Consider the following 17,673-nt stretch of genomic DNA (forward strand, 5'->3'; position numbering starts at 1 on the left):
AGAGAAGGGGAAGGGTAAAAATGGGTTAATCAAATCAATTGAGAAGATTAAGACAGTTGACACCTTGAGGGACACTAGGGTCACTTTTACATATGCTCAGGAGGTGTGTGCCAATGGGATAAGAATTCACAATCATTGTTATAACTATGGTTAATACAATACAGGCTGTGGATGATTTCTTGTTGTGGAATTTTGTGTTCAAGTTGGAGTTTAAAGCAGGGGAATGATCTGGAGGCTGGAGACAAGCAGGAGACCGAGCAGAGGGCTGGAGACAAGCCCCTGGAAATGAGCTGGAGACATTCCCCTGCTCTCTCCAGCCTCCTTTTCCTTCTCTGCTACTGCCGGTGAGTGTGGGGGGCTGGGAGAGCAAACGGAGAGCTGAAGGAACGAACGGGGGATGGGGGGAATGAACGGGGAGTTGGGGAAAGGAATATGAAGCCAGTCCAGGTCCCTGCAGCTTGCACCGCTGCCTGCCCTGCACAGGGAGGGAAGGGGAGGCAGTGACCTCAGTTTCATTCACCTCCTCTAGTTATCTGACTTATATAAGAGACTTCTTTTAAAACCAAGGATCCAACACGAACTGTGACTGGGGTAAAGTAGGAAATAAAACTTCTTGCAATTGATACCTGCTACCAGTGTAGAAGTAAAAAATAATACCGAGTGATGGGGGAGAGAATGTGTGGCAAATATAAATATTGTTCTTTATTTTAACTTTGGCAACATTTATTATCCATAGCATGCCAATTGGATGTACTGAATTGAACTAAAACCCATGTATAATGCAGTGTCTGATTTTAACATGGATTGTAAACTCTGACGAAGGAAGGTACTATTTATTTGTTTGTTTGTTTGTTTGTTTACTTGTTTTCTTACATATATTCCAATAATAGTAATAAGTCTTGGAGCCCTAGTCATGTACTGTACTGTACAAATTTGGAACAAGATCGGTATCCCAGCCTCAAAAAGTACCAAGCCGAGAAGTACAGGGAAACAATAAGACAATATTGATCAATATGAGAAGCAGCACATTATCAATTATATCAATTCTTTAGTACACTTATTCTGTACTGAGCGCTGGCAGCCTTTGGTAAACAAGATTTTTTTTTTAATTTGTACTCATTTTAAATATATCAGTTGAAATAGAATGAAGGAACTTAGAATGTAGGAACTTAATTTCTCCCCCAGTTTTTTCCATGGCTTCTTACAGTCATCTCAGCATACCATCCATAAAAGAGAGAATAAGAGTTCCATGTATCACAAGGGTGTTGTGGGGATAAGTGCAATAATGCTATGATAATGATAGTCAGATGGATAAAATGAGATAGCAGTTCTTGCTTAGGCTTGTTTTACTTCCCGCATATTTTCCCATCCTTATTTTTAATGTGGTTCCAAAAGAAACTTGTGTGGGAGATATGCACATAGGCTAAGTACAGACATTTGGGGAGGTTAAATTGGGTTCAAAATGGCTGCCTGATGTAAACTTAGCTTGTCCCAGTGTCGACCTTACAGATACACATACATGCCCAGTCTCAGTGACCGGTAATCAGTCTAAACCTGAAACTGTACAGAAGTTCCACGCACACAAATCGGTCTGAATATTGCAGAACCCGGTTTACAATAAACCTGGACCTTTGTAGTATCAAACTTATTTGATTTAGGTCACACTGGTGTATGAAACTTCAGTACACTTTCCCTGCCCAGCCACTGGCCCCAGCCCTGGGGCTGCCCCAGCCCAGCACCCACCCCATGCTGAGCTATTCTCCCCCCCACACCAATCAGCGAGCCCTCACAACCCCCATCCCACAAGCCACTCCAGGTGCAGCTGCTTTTATCATCATTTCCTGCTGCCAAAGCCAAGCAAGTAAGTCCAAGTGGGGGGCAGATAGGAGGGGATGAGGGGGTAGTTTGACTGGGGAGGACCCACCTCACCTGTGGGTCTTGCCTGCCCCCTGCCATGGCTTGAGTCTGCTGCCCCACCTGTGGGTTGTACCAGCCCTGCTCACCCCACCTGCAGGTTGTACTTGCCCCGGCTCCTCATGGGTCACACCTCCCCCCACCCCCCAGTGGATTCCCCATCCCCTCCCGCCTGCGGAACCTCCAACCCCCCACTAGCTCCGCATCCTGACTTACCTGGTATCAGGCAGCCATTTGGATCCAATTTAACCTCCCCCTGATGCCCCTGATTATCTGTATTTAACCACAGAGTATTTGAAGTGTTACTTCCAACAATATCTATAAGGGACTGCAAGAATCATCTAATCCAGCCCTCCCTGATAAAATAATGCTAGATTTAATCAAACAAACATCAAACTACCATGGTGAAACTGGCAGTTGTGTTTGTGAGCAGATGGACTGTTGCATCTCCTAGGTGCCAATTTGTCTTGAGACAAATTAATCTGCCTCGCCAAAATCTATTAATTTTGGAGGAATTTGCACACAGATAAGATTGCCCTTGCCCAACCCCCCCCAAAAGTTGAGTAGCTTTCAAACATTAACAATTTTTTGGTGAAATCAATAAAAGTTTGCCATTTTCTTCTGCAGGACCAAGATTTAATTTCTAAGACACTTTTCTTATTTTGGAGTTTATTCACTTCATTTCCCCAGGAATCAAGGTATCGACATTCTATTTACGAATCAAGCCACCTGAAAACAGGCACAGGCATGCTGTATGAAGCAAAGTAACAGTAATTCATAACTTGTATGTAGGTTGTATGTTTATTCAACTCCTAATTTGATTCAAGTATAGATAGCAATTCTGCAAGAAAATGAGGTGCAGTCTATTAGCATATGTTTATGATGTAAAAACAATCATTTGCATATTCTGCAATAGTAGATAATCAGGTTTGACTGCATATGTAGAGGTGGTGATGTGCACTTCTAAAAATTTTTTTTTCATTCTGGTTTGCGAGGAAAATTCCAAATAAAAGAGCTAAGAGTAAGTGTCATTGTTGATCCTGCTGCAGGGATGTGCATGTATCATTCATATAAAATCAGACTTATTTATTTTTTAATAGCCATGCCTCTTGCAGCCACTTGTACGTTCTCTGACACCATGTGTTGCGCCACACAAATAAAGGGTGGAACAAACACAGCCTTCCTCCAGCCTGTCTTAAGTATGGGTTAGGATAGTTTTGTTGACCCAGATGCTGATTAGGAAACAAATTGAAACTCAGAGTCACAACTCCTCCCTTAAAGGAAAAATTCTTCAGCCAGTTTTGTAGTAACTTTCTCTTCCTGTAATTCCTGCCTTGTATGCTCAGCTAGCTATAATGTCTAGCAAGGACATTGGGGGTCAGAGGAAAGCCAGGCCTGTTCCTACTTTTTTGCTTGCCAGGGTTATTATCAATCAAGTAACACCTGCTCTCTCCAGCTGTATTCACAGTCAAGTATAGGAGGAGAATAGGGAGGCTCATGCTTGGCTGTGCAGCCCAGACCTATGACAGTCTAGCTCTAATTAAGCAATTGGTGAAGACTGGCTTCTTATTCCGTTTTCCCTTCCTGGAGACAGTTACCCTGGTTGTTTGCTGGTGTCAGCAACAACAAATGCAGTTCAGAGAATTTGGAATCCAAGTGTTGGCTACTAACTTATCACTTCTTTTTCAGAGCTAAGCTTCAGTCATATTTATGGTGTTGAGATAAAGGAGGGGTCACCAGAACCGCCCCCCACCCCCCAAGTGGAAGTCTTTGCATCAGCAGGGGAAGCCATGCACTGCCTGAGCCAGGCCATAGGGCCAAGGATGTGGGACAGGGTGAATGGGGCAAGCAGAATGGTGCTCCCTTTCCCCTTAGAGACACTGCTCGGTGCGGTGCTGAGCATCCCAACAACTGTGGCCTCAACAAAGACTCCCAGTGTGGGAATCTGGTGGCACCCCCCTCCACCCCAGGAGCCTTTGTGGTGGTAGGGGAAGCCCTGTGCTGCCTTTGCCTGCCACTACACCAAGCAGTGTATCTGGGGGCAGGGCAGTACCACTCCACTTGCCCCTCACCCACCAGGTACACTGCTTGGTGGATTTCCAGGCAGGGACAGTACAGGTCTTCCCCCACCACTACAGAGACTTTCCATGGATGATTCTGGCAGGGGGACCCCATCCCCTCCATCCTAAGAGCCTTTGGGTGGATAGGGGAAGTCCTGCACTGCCACAGGAGCTGGCAGCACACTGCTGCACTATATAATGTATCTGGGGGGGTGGGGGATGAATGGGACAAGCAGCATAGTGCTCCCTCCCCACTCTGGGAGCCCTCCTGTCCATCCTGGGTGCTCAGTTTGCTTGCTACACCTCTCTTCTAAAGTGATGTTTTCACCATGATAAAACCGGGATGTAGTCTGTAGATGAGACTGTGAAAAGCTGAGCAGGTTGTAGATACAGCTTATGCAGGATCTGGAAACCCTCTGAAAGCTGTCCTCAATAGTGGTGTCACAGGAGGTACTCTATGTAATTTGAATTTCAGGTCCATGGGAATAACTCTGACCCTAGTTACGTCTCAGATTTAAATGTCTCGACAGAGTAGGAGTTCTTGACTTCTGGAGGGCTTTTGTTTTTTTTAAATATTGAATAGTTCCAGTTTGAGAGTTAAAAAACTCAGCAATATCTTTGTATGTTTTAGTAGATAAAATATTTACATTCTCTACCCCAAATATCATGTTTGTGCATAACTGACAGAAAGCTTGGCTATGTTCTTCTTCATTCAGTGCCGGGCAGAATGAGGTAACTGTTTCTATTTGCAATTGAGGAGGACTGAATAATTTGTATATTAGAAACATAAAAGAGAACACCCCCAACATCTTATTCTAATAATGGTCTGGGATTTTTGCCTAAAGAATAAAAAAAAATCATAGTATCATAGAGAAGTAGGCTGGAAGGGATTTCCAGAGGTCATCTAGTTCAACCCCCTGCCTGGGATCATTGCTATCCAAACCATCCTATACAAACCATAATCTAAACTTTGCATACAGAAATGTTCAAAAGAAAGCTCCCACCTGAAATTGAAATTGTGTATAAGATGGATGGAAGACTCTTCAATCTCAACAGACTCAAGTCTGAAATGAAGACCACAACAACATCCATAAAGGAGCTCCAGGATGCAGACGACAATGCTGTTGTTGCTCAATCTGAAATGGACCTCCAAACCATTCTTAATGTATGCTCGGAAGTCTACGAGAGTATTGGCCTAACTCTAAACATCAGGAAAGTACAAGTCCTTTACCAGCCTGCTCCAAATGGAGAAACAATGTCGTGTGTGCCCTCCCCCCCATTCAAATCAATGGAGAATTGCTGGAGAATGTGGATCAGTTCACCTATCTTGGAAGCCATCTTTCATCAAAGGCAGACATCTGCTTGGAAATACACCAGTTAAAATGTGCGAGCTTAGCCTTTGGAAGTCTGAGTAAGAGAGTTTTCTTAAATCATGACATCCTTGTTGAAACTAAGCTCTTGATTTATCGAGCTATTGTCATTCCAGCTTTGCTGTATTGCTCGGACACTTGAACCATATACAGAAGACATCTCAAGAGCTTGGTAAAGTACCACCAACAGTGCTTTTGGAAGATCCTTCAGATTAGCTGGGAGGATAGATACAGAAACATCAGGGTCTTCGCCGAAGCAAACTCCAACAGCATTGAGACCATGATCATCCAAAACCAACTTCACTGGACAGGTCATGTTGTTTGCATGCCTGACTCCCACCTTCCAAAGAGAATCTTTTTCTCACAGCTGGAAGAAGTTCAGGGACATAGCGGAGGGTGAAAAAAGTTCTTCAAAGACACCCTGAAGGCAACCATGAAGGGGTGTAACATTGACATCAACACTTGGGAGACCCTTGCTCAGGACCAACAAAAATGGAGGAAGGCTCTTTGGGAGAGACCTCAACACTTTGAAACAGCTCATCAACAGGCAGAAGAGGAAAAGAGGAGCAGGCGAAAAGAATATCAGAAAATCCAGGGTAGCAACACAGTGCCCATCCATCCTGGAAATACCTGTCCTCACTGCGACAAGACATGTGGATCTAGAATTGGGCTATGGAGCCACCTGCAGACTCACTATTAAGATCGTTGGAAGACAAACTTACTCGTTCACAAATGATCACCCATCATTATCATCAAACTTTGCATACGACTGCCATCAACCCTGACACAATACAGACCTGACACCCTAATCTGCCACAGGTAAAGCAGGGGAACCATGGCAGCCAGTGCTCTGCTTCTGTGAAATGTTGTCAGTATATGCTTGAGAGATCCCTAAATCCGGTGATCGGTCTGACCCTGAATGGAAGGGCAAGACCCTCTAGCCAGGAACCTCTGGCTTTGGTCCAAGCAGGACCAGTCAGAGTCCCCAGTCTCCGGGGACCAGCCAGCACTCAATACCCCTGAAGGAGGCTTGGAGAGTCCACAACTTCCCTAGGCAGTCTATTCTACTGCCTCACTACTCTTGCAGCAAAGAAGTTTTTGGATAATCAATCTAAAATTACTTTGCTGCGACTTCAAGACATTGGTCTGCATCCTTATCTCTGCAGCAAGAGAACAGAGGTGCTTTCCTCCTAGCTTTTCAGGTAATTGAAGACTGCCATCACGTTCCCTCTTAAGCGCCTTTTTGGCAAGCTGAACATGCCTAGTTCCTTCAGCCTCTCCTCATATAACCTGCCTTCCAAGTTCTTGATCATGTCTTCTTAACATGTGGAGTCCAGAACTGCACACAATACTCCAGATGAGGCCTAAGCAGTGCCAAATAGAGAGGCACTATCAGCTCTTGTGTCTTGCCGCTAATACTTTTATAGATGCATCCCAAAGACACATTTGCCTTTTGTGTGGTTGCATCACACTGCAGACTCCTTTTGAGTCTGTGATCTACCAGGACTCCCAAATCCTTTTCCGTAGTGCTACCATCCAGCCAGGTGTCACCCATTTTCTATTTGTGTTTTTGATTATTCCTCCCAAGTTGTAGCACCTTGCATTTATCTGCACTGAGCTTCATCCTGTTCGCTCTAAACCAACTTTTCAGTCTGTCAGGATTCTTCTGACTTGCGCTCCTCCAGTGCGTTCACAGTCCCTCCCAGTTTCATGTTGTCTGCAAACTTGCTCAAGAAGCTTTGTATTAAGGGTGTGCAAAGCAGGCAGTATTTGATTTGGATTCAGATGCGGCCATATTTGGGGGACAGCGATTTAATTAGCTGATTCTGGATCACTGTCCTGATTTGATTTGGACGAATCTGAATCTGAAGATTTGATTCTGATTTGGAGAATCAGCGATTCGGCCATAGACCCAGTTTTATATGTTGTTTCTACATACCTCGAAGTACCAGGTGTGGCTCGTGGATGCTGAGATGGTGGGGCGGATAGAGTGTAACACGGGAATGTGGAGGGGTCTCTCACATGCTCAGCAGCAGACCCGGAAGTGGACTGGAAGTACTTTACGGAATCATTGAATCTCTTCCAATCGAATTGGAGGCTTCCGATTCAATTTGGAGAGATTAATGGGTCTTCTGATTCGATTTGGATTCGGAGATTTGGCCACTGAATCGGGCCGAAGCTCCTCTGAATTAAATCAGCGACTGGAACTTCACACAGCCCTACTTTGTATGCCGGCATTCAAATTGTTAATAAAAACATCTAACAGCAGTGGACCCAGAACAAACCCCATGTGAGACTCCACTTGAAACCTTCTGCCATTCTGGCTTGGACCCATTCATAACTACCCTTTGCTTGCAGCTATTGAGACAGTTATTTATCCACCTTGTAGTTTTATCCAGCTCACATTTCTCCAATTTATGTGAGAAGGTTGTGTGGGACCTTGTCAAAAGCCTTGCTGAAATCCAGAATGGTCTTCCTTGGGATATACTCCAGTTACTTCCCAGGTACCGAGGTGAGGCTAACCAGTCTGTAATTCCTTGGGTCCTCCTTTTTTAAAGAGGGGGCCATATGTTGGCCCTTTTCTAATCCTCTGGTATCTGGCCCATCTCCCACAACTTCATGAAGGTCATTTGCAAGGGCTCCAAGATCTCCTCTGGAAGTTCTTCTAGTACCATGGGATGAAGTTCATTCAGCCCCGCTGTTCTGATTCATTCAAACCCAACAAAGCTTTCTGACCATCTTTTTTTTGTTATCTCCTTCCTTATCTTGCATCCTTCCTTATCCAGATAATCCTTATTAAGTGTTTGACTGCAGCTTAACTTTTTTGTGAAGACTGAGGCAGTGTAGGTGTTGAATAGGTCCTCCTTCTTTGCCTCTTCTGTTAAGAGTTTCCCCTGGCTTATTAACAGAGGACCCACAGCTTCCTTGGTCCTTCTTTTCTGGCCAACATACTTGTAGAATCTTTTCTTGTCCTTAATTTTATTCTCTAGATGCAGCTCAGTCTTTATATTTGCCTTCCTGATTTTGTCCCTGCATGTTCTTGCTGTTTCCTGGTACACGTCCTTGGTAACTAGTCCATTTTTCCATTGCCTGTATGCTTTCCTTTTGCATTTGAGGCATTTCAGAAGCCTTTTTTGTAGCCACATTGGTGTCTTGCCATTCTTCTTGTGTTTTCACCAAGTCAGGACAGTTTTTTGTTGGGCTTCCAATACTGTGCCAGGGAAAGCTCCCAGCTTTCCTGGGAACTTTTATCCTTCAGTCTGTCCTCCCATGAAACCATGCCTATTAACTCGAGTCAGATGAAACCCACCTTTTTAAAATCTGGCATCCTGATTTTGCTGAACTCGTGCTTTCCCTGTCTCAGGATCTGTAATTCTACCATATTCTGATCACTTCCTCCCAAGTTACCCATCACCTTCATATCTTCCACCAGTTCTTTCCTGTTGGTCAGGACAAGATCCAAGATAAATGATCCCCTAGTTGTATCCTCTGCTTTCTGGAACAGAAAGTTGTCTTCCACAAAAGTTAGGAACTGGCTTGATATTTTCTATTGGTTGCATTGTTCCTCCAGCAGATATCTGGAAAATTGAAATCTTCCATCAGTACCATCCTATAGCTTTTGCATGGATTTGTTTCCTGCTTGAAGAGTGCCTCATCTACCTCCTCTTCCTGATTTGGTGGCCTATAATAAATCCCCACCATTATATCCAGTGCTGCATCTTTCACCTTTCATCTTTACCTAGATTCATTCTGCTTTGCTGTCTTCCTCCTCCCGAACCAGGGGACAAGCGTTTGTGTATTTGATATAGGAGGCAACACTACCTTTTCTCCCAACCCTGTCCTTCTGAACCCATGATGTTGACATTCCAGTCATAAGAGTTGGCCCACTAGGTCTTTGTGATGCCAGTTAGCTCATTGTTCTTCTCACAGGCTCCAGCTTCTAGCTTATCTTGTTTATTCCCTGTGCTTCTTGCATTTGTATACATGCATCGGTCACATTTTTCATTTTGGTGGATCCCATCTCTTCATCACAATCCTCTTCCCAAGAACATCTGTCTGTTGTTGAAGAAGCTGAAGCCTTTACATCAGCATCACCATCTCAGCCACACATTCACTTCCAGGATACAGTGATGTCTGCTTTGACCCTTGCCTTCCCTGGAAAGAATTGATGACAGCACCTACTGCCAAAAGCCTTAGAATCACGTCTGATACACTCAGTGTCATTCCTGGCAGTATAATTTGTGCCTACATGGACAAGAAGGAATGGGTAGTGCTCTAAAAGTTGGATGAGCTTTGGTGGTTTCTCTGTTATGTCCTGGACTCCAGGCAGGCAGCACACCTCTAGGCTCCCAAATTTGGATGACAGATTGGTGCCACTGTCCTCCCTCTGTCATCACATGTGAACAAGTAGCTGGAAAAGGGGGAAAAGAATATTATAGCCAAAGAATTGCTATGTTTCTTTCCCCCAGATGCAGTCAGTGGAATCTTCTGTACTTTCAAGAGCTCTGTAGGATTATGTTGCTATTCTACCATTCCTCAGCCCCTTGTTGCAGTCCCCACTGTCTGAGTAAGGATGAAACAGAACATCTTCAGTGTCTTTATATAAATTCAACATGAGAGCGAGTAGCAGCAAGCGCAGTGCTAGAGTACTGCTGGGTTGGGGCAGTAATTCATAGATTTCATAGACATTTGGGCTGGAAGGGACCCCGAAGGATCATCGAGTCCAGCCCCCTGCCCCAGGGGCAGGAAGTCAGCAGGGATCATAGGATCCCAGCAAGATAGACATCCAAATGTGTCTTGAAGGCGTTCAAAGTGGGTGCTTGAACCACCTCCAGCGGCAGTCTATTCCAAACCTTGGGGGCTCGGACAGTGAAGAAGTTCTTCCTTATGTCCAACCTGAATCGGTTGTGGTGGGGTTTGTGACCATTCGATCTTGTCATCCCTTGGGGTGCTCTGGTGAACAGAAGTTCCCCCAGATCCTGGTGAACACCCCTGATAAACTTACAGGTGGCCACCAGATCGCCCCTGAGCCTGCGTTTTTCCAGGCTGAAGAGTCCCATGGCTCTCAGCCTCTCATCATAAGATCTGTTTTCCTGACCTCTGATCATGTGCGTGGCTCTTCTCTGCAAATGTTGCAGGTCACAGCTACAGTAGCAGAGGTATGTGATGGAAGCTCACATCATGGCTTGACTTTGTCTTGTGCTGTTCTTTCTCTTATGGGTCTTGAGTTATTCCAAAATATGTACATAAAAGGAAAAGGAGCATTTATGGATTATTTAGTGCCTTTTCCAACAAATTTCAGATGCCATTTCTGCAGTGTTTGCAATCCTTTCTTCGTTCAGTAACTCAGGAAGTGTGGGCTGCACTGATAAGGCTAAGCAATGCATCTAACTTCAAAGACCCAGCAAAACCCCTTTGGTTAAGCACTGCCTGTTATGCTAAGTATGCCATTCATTAGCTTCATGAAGCCAAGCATTAGGACCTGCAGGTTGCTGTTAAATCCATGTCATGCCTCTTAATATCTGCACAGCAAAGTTCGGCCATTATTCTTATATTCCTCAGCTCTTTGTGTTTAGGAAAAGTCCCTTTCCTCTTTCATCTTTAAGATTCACTTGCCTGAAGCTATGATATCAGGAAGATGTATGTCTGACAGCTAGATAATCCAAATGTAGTTACCTCACAGGAATAACAAACTCAAAATGCTTCTGGATTTTGTGATGGGAGGTAGCCAGGGCTTGGAGTCATGAAATTTGGGTTTAGTTGCCATTTACACCATATATTTCCTGTGTAATCCTGGGCAAGTTGCCTAACAAATTTTTTCCCTCAGTCTCCATAATCTGTATAATGAGGTTATTACTATCTACCAACTTCCCAGCCGTAGTGAAAATAAGTTTACCGTAAAGTTTGCTTCATGCTCTGCAGCTATTTATCTTACATGTGCTGGTACCTAGGTTAGGGATGAAGTTAGGAGAGAAATATAATAAGAGCTGGAACTTTGTATTCATACTGACTAACTGTCAGCATTTTTCTGTGTAGATCCAAGTGTCCAGATGGGCTTCAAGGATGTATGTATGAAGAGCTTTTCTCTACAGTACAGTATGAAATAAATGGGATAGGATGGGGAATTATATCTGGTTTTTGGCAGGTAGTTTGAAGTTTCTGTCTTTGCTCCTACACTTAACCTGAGCACCACATTTTCTGAAGCATGTCATAAGATATACTGGTCCATAACAGCTGAGAAAGGGAAAATATACCTGGACCAAAAGTGCCATTTACTGTTCTAGTCTCTGGAAATAAAATCTTATATTAAAAGCTGTATCCAGAATCAGTAGGATTAGAATGTTGGTTTGTCTTGGTTTTTGTTACCTGGTACTTAACTCATGGTACTTGATCTACTGACCTTCCCTAGGAAGGGACCTAGAGTGGGTCAAAGCCAGCAGCAGGCCCTCTGACTCAAAATAGCTGGGAAGGGAGATTTATCTGTGTCTTAGACTATTTTCTTCCTTTTTACTTGCTAAGATTAGTAGCTGTGAAAGCTGTCCTGGGACTCTCTTGTTCCATGAAAAGCCTATCAAATGGTTGTACTTTTGGAAGAGAGGCACTGTTCCTGTGTCTCTTACAGTACGGAAAAATCAGCTTGTGGGTTTTTTTTTAATAATTCACCATTATATTAGGTATATTAGGTTTCAGAACTAACATGTTAAGGATACTGTTGAGTATCACAGTATTCAGCATGGAAAATGAAACACAAATGTTTTATAAGCATAGAGGTATCAGTATATACAGGCCTTCTAACATTTAAAAATCAAGTATCTTTTCACTGGAAGACTAAAGACTGTTGATTAGGGCATGTCTACCAAAAGCCAGAAATGCATAATGCGTATCATTACATCTTCACTTCTTATCAGTCTGTTAAATCACACTTGGCCTTTCCCATCACAAGTTAGTTAATTCCCTTGCCCTTCAAAAGCATTAATGCAGTCTGACGCATTGATTAATGAGTTGTTGTCTCCCCTCTGAACAAATCAATTCTGCACTGGCCCTGTGTGTATACATTCTAGATTCTGTTCAGTCCTACCCTAGTGAATTCTGGGCGCTCTTTCCAGGCCCAGGTAATGGATGGACTGTCTCCCCTAACTTCCCTAGAATATTGAATTCTGGGAACTCCCTCAAATAAATGAGTTCCGAGTTAAAATCAGAAATTCACCCTGACTTCTTAATATCTCTTTTCCACCACTCTGTTTTATGCTGCTTCTCCAATCTCAGTAAAGCCCTTGCAGGTCCTGCTTATTTTCTTAAGAGGTGCTCATGCCTGACTCCACATCTGTTCAGTTGTCCTGTAAAAATGTGTGATCTTGTGCCCTTGTGTTCTCTGCGACCTACCTCTTGTCCTAAACAAGGAGCAAGTAACTCAAGGGCTGTCTTCTTCCTGCTTGCCTTCTTCCTTCTGGTAAGGAGCTATAGTGTTTGGGCCCTGGCTGTCCTTTCTGTCTTCTGCCCAAGGAAGGAACTGGTAACTTCCATTCTGATGTAGCCACTTGCCTAGATAAGAATTAGTGATTGAATATCTCATGCCCTATGTTTATATCATTTTGTATCATCACCTGGAAAATAGGCCACTTGAAAATAGGCAGTCTTGAATAAGATTGCAAGTTGTGGTTGGTGGTGGGTTTATTTTTGCAGAATAACCTTTCCATTGGTATGCACTCATTTCACCTTGTTTTCTTCATTAGTTTTGTTGTTTCTAATTCAGTTTTTTTCTGACATTTGATATGATCACATAGTCAGTGACTCACTGGTGAGAAAAAAGAATGCAGATTCCAATGTATTTTCTCTCCCTAATTTTTTAACAGTGACCTTATTGCACCCTCCCACACCCAGAAATCTCTTTGCAAGACACTCATGTTGGCATTAGGACCAAGTAGTTCGTATTTGTGTTTGCAGTGCCTGGTGACTATTTAGAGCATATGTTCCAATATTGCCCTAAATTATCTTATGATGCAGAGCCATAAATGAGTTTTTGATACAAAGACAAATGTTTGATGAGATGCATAATTACCCTTTATCTCTCATCTCTTTCCAGCTACTGCCCCATCTCTCTCCTTCCTTTTACATTTTTCTTATTGAATGAACTATCTGTGTGGCTGCTTCAAGTCTATCTTATATCCTCTCCAGTTTTTTGCTCCATTAAAACTACTTCTGCAAAAGTCTCTAATGATCTTTCTTTCCCTTGTGAGCTAAAGCTCAGAATCAGCAGTCCCTTCTTATTTTGACTGTTCAGCCACCTTTGTCACTGCCAGATAGTCTTCTTATCTCCCCTCAACTTCTCTGATTCTTTCCATGGTTCTCATACTACCTTTGTAATTACTTTTCCAGCCCATGTTTGAGAGGGTCCTCCATATTCTCCCTACAGTGTTTTGTAGGGGGTCCACAGGGCTTTGTCTCCATCTCTTCCTTCTCTGTGCATTCACTGTGGGTAATCTAATCCACAAGCATAAATTCAGATCACAGCTCTGCCTCTCTATTCTTCTGTCTGTCCTTGTCTCATCTCTTTCTATCCAAACTAAAGTCTTAGCTTGCCTCTCTGGCCCCTCTTCATGGAAGTCTTCCTATATCTCAGAGTAAAAAAAACAATGAAACAAACAGCTCTGAATCTTCTGCCTCCCAGGATTCCACCATCTCCTTTTCTCCTACGGACAACACTGATGTCTTGCCACTGAGATCTTTGTTTAGCTTCTCAAATACAGATGTTTAAAACTTGCTTATTCCTGTTCTGTCTAACATCTCTAAGATTTGGCCTTTCTTGTCCATTCACAAAGCTAAAACTTCCATTCAGGTTATCATGGTGTCATCTCTCAACTACTGTGATGTCTTTTCTCTCCTTATCCTAACCATTGTGGTCATGCCCTGCTCCTATCCTTGCTGAATGCTGCTGGAAAACTCACTTTTCTAGCTGGCCACTTTCACCATTACACCCCTCCCTCTTCATGGTACCACTGGCTCAGCCTTCTCTCTTTCATCCAGTATAAGCTTTCTGCACTTTTAAGACCTTCATGGTTTGTTTCCACCCTACTATCCTTTGTTATCAAAATGTCAGCTTTCACCTCCTATCAGTTACAGATGCTAGCCTGCATTGCCTGATTGTTAAATTTTCAAATAAGTACCTTTATGCATTCTCTCATACTGACCTTCATGCATGAAGAGAACTCTAAATATCCATAAAGCTCTTCATTATCCTTCTTCAAATCCTTCCTTGAAATTCACTTATTTTCTGTAATCCTACAAAAAGTCTAAAATGTTTAGGCTGCTGGATAACAGTCTGCTGTATTTTCCTTGTATTTCCCTGTCTCTATCCCATCTGTTATCTCTTAGCTTATATTTGGATATTAAGGTCTTTGGGGTGGGAGAATTCTTTATTCTGGCATCACGAAATGCTGGCTCATAGCTGGAACTTGTTAGGTGCTTTGGCAAAACAAGTAAATAACTGGTCATCGCAGATGCAGCTTTCCCTGGTTGGACCATTCCTATGACAAATAATATATTTTCAAAATTAAAAAGTGGGCATTCATAAATAGTATTTGCTTGTTTCTGGTTAATAGAGGCATCGTGCACTTGGGCCAGGGACTTGGGCCATAGCGCCATAGTATGCCTTGAGATCTTTTCAAGGGTCCCACACAATGTTAGCACTGTTGGATGTGCAAATGTGAACCCAGAGATTTTAAATAAGAATCCATAGTGTCAAAAACATTCTGACGTGTTGTAGTTGCTCTGAGTTCTTTGCAACAGAAGAATCGCTCTATTATTTTTCTGGAGTCAAAAACAGGTGAAAGCTAAGAGCTGGAATTGTTTTGGGGTGCCTTGAGCCTACTGAGAATTACTTTGAGTCTGTTAAGGGGTACCTCAAGCCTACCGAAGAGTGCCTTAATTCTAAAAAAGTTGAGGGCCACTAATTTAGGCATACCTCTTTCCTGTCTGATACTGATGAGGATTATTGCAATACAGCTTTGTGGACTAGATAATCTTTCTACTTCAAATATAAACAAGAAAGGAGAAACAGTTTTAAAGGATACTTTTAGAAAATCACACATCTGTCTGAAATGTCTTACATACTGTTGTGACTTGTTACATCTAATGCTACTATTGCTGAAGAAAATTAGAGGGGGGGGGTTCCCCTGTTTTTTCTGCATCTTGGCTTTTTTCCACTAGATAGCATTAGTGACAGTTTTGTGAGTCTTTCACACAATAACATGGAAGAGAAAGAGTTCTTTAAACATAGGAAACAATGATCACAAACTGAAAAGAAATGCCAAAGGGGTGAGTAGGAGGGATAGTAATGCTTTTGCACTCTTTTATAGCTCAAGCAGTGTCTGCTTCTTTCTCAGCTATGGGGAATGGCCCTTTGTGCCCAAAACTTTGTCTAACATCTCTCCCAACTACTAATTTGGTCCAATAAAAGATATGAAATAAAAATCCTTCCCTGGACCATCATAGCTTCAACACCAGTCCAATGCTACTACTACATCTCAAATGTTCTTTTTATTCCACAGATACCATGCATCTTTAACATACTTTTTTCTATTTTGTTTTTGTATTCTTCATGATTTCCATAAACTCACTAAACTTTTAAATGGGAAAATACAGGTGTTAAAGAGTAGTAATTTATTTATTTCAGACTGTTGGGAAGAAATTACCTCCAGCTGCAGCAACTCAGGAGCCAACGAAAATAGAAGCAGACAACAGAACAAAGGGTAAGCCTTACTATTTTTTCCTCCTTTGCACTAAGTATTGGTAAGCTTGTTGGGAAGTGTTAAACATTTTCTTGGGTTTTGGTACAAGCAGTTTTCTTTACATCCAGAAAAGAAGGGCTGCAAACATATTCAGAACAGAGCTTGTCTAAACACTGCCAACTCAAAATGCTTTGTTTCACAGAGGCTTCAGAATTGTTTGCCCTGATAATTTTAACCTCCAGGACTCTGCCACCAAAAATCAAAATTATTTCACCCACCCCAATTGTAAGAACACTTCTGAATTAATTAGATTTGAACGTGATCCAGCTTCAGACTACAGGTTGCATGTGTGTTATATGTATATATCTCCCTAATAATAACGCTTCTCCCTATTTTTGTTTGTTTCCTTAGCTGAAACAAACTCTACCCTGCATGGAATCATGTAGGAAATAAAGCATTCAACTGGAGCATCTCAGTGACTGTGAACCTTGTTGTTTAAAATGGTAAAAGCACTAATCATAGAACAAGGGTGCTCAACCCGTGGCTCACATCTGTTCTCTCACTCCCCACAGATGTTCATGTTCTACGGCCCTTCATGCTAGATCAGGCACGGACACTGGCTCAGGGCCTAATCTTAGCATGTGGAGGCTGGACAGGGGCAGTGTAGGGACCCAGTCTGGCCTGTGGCTTGGACCCACACAATTCATCTGGCCTGTGGTGCCTAAACCATGAGCACCACTCTAAGGAAGATACCTGCTTTGTCCTTAGTGTGATACAGTTAGGTAACATGCAAAATACCTTGCACATACAGCACTCATCTTTTAGTGTTAATATTTATATAAAAGTGTTTTATGCAAAGTTTATTAAAATCAAATGTGTTTAGGGACCTTCCACAAGGTAGAGTGAACTAAGTGAAAAAACAAAAGGACTGTATTAGTGAAAAAAATAGTCACTGTATAATGCTTTGAATTTTTAAGTCAAAATTCTGTTCTCTCATCCATACCTCAAGATCCCTATTACATATTTTCTACTTCTTCCATGTGTAAAGCTCCCTTGATAGCAATAGAAATTGACACTGCTGAAAAGATATCTGCAGTATAGAATGGATTGGGGAATTTAGTCATAGAAATTTGAGCTGAAAAAGAGCTACCAGGTCATCTTGTCCATCTCCCTGCCAGTGTAGGATTACTCTTACTTGTTCTGTATATAATAAAATATTATGTCCAGGTTCACTATCCAATTATTTTCCAGTTTAAAATGAACCAATATATGGGATTTCCATTGTGTTGTTTTTCTTTTGGATTCAGGTCTAAAGCTGTACTAAGAAATTAATCCTAATTTTCGATTACATTTTCCTGTGTTTTATATCAGCACAATTCTTTTCTACTCTTGATGTTCGTACCCTTCAGATAAATATGGGCAGTTAATATTTTCCCCAAAACTTTAGCTCTCAATTAAAGTACACACAGAGTGGAAGGAGAATGGGGAGATGTTGCAGAAAAAGGATGTAGAGCTATTTATGAAGGGAAGGGCAGGATAAGCATTCAACTGAAGACTGTTTATTCTGAGGAAATGTAAGAAGTTTACCTCTCTTCTCCTCCC

The 17,673-nt window shown here is 42.4% G+C and overlaps 1 protein-coding gene across 2 annotated transcripts in view; it reads left to right on the forward strand.

Moving 5' to 3' along the window:
- Positions 1-17,673, forward strand: part of SH3KBP1 (SH3 domain containing kinase binding protein 1) — a 343,403-nt gene that overhangs the window by 214,563 nt on the left and 111,167 nt on the right. For both annotated transcript variants that reach the window (XM_025201103.1, XM_025201104.1), the window contains one exon: positions 16,017-16,092. In XM_025201103.1, the coding sequence (XP_025056888.1) occupies positions 16,017-16,092 (76 nt within the window). The remainder of the gene's footprint in view (positions 1-16,016; positions 16,093-17,673) is intronic.

This window comes from Alligator sinensis, unplaced genomic scaffold, assembly GCF_000455745.1.
Source record: "Alligator sinensis unplaced genomic scaffold, ASM45574v1 scaffold583_1, whole genome shotgun sequence".
Lineage (NCBI taxonomy): Eukaryota > Metazoa > Chordata > Crocodylia > Alligatoridae > Alligator > Alligator sinensis.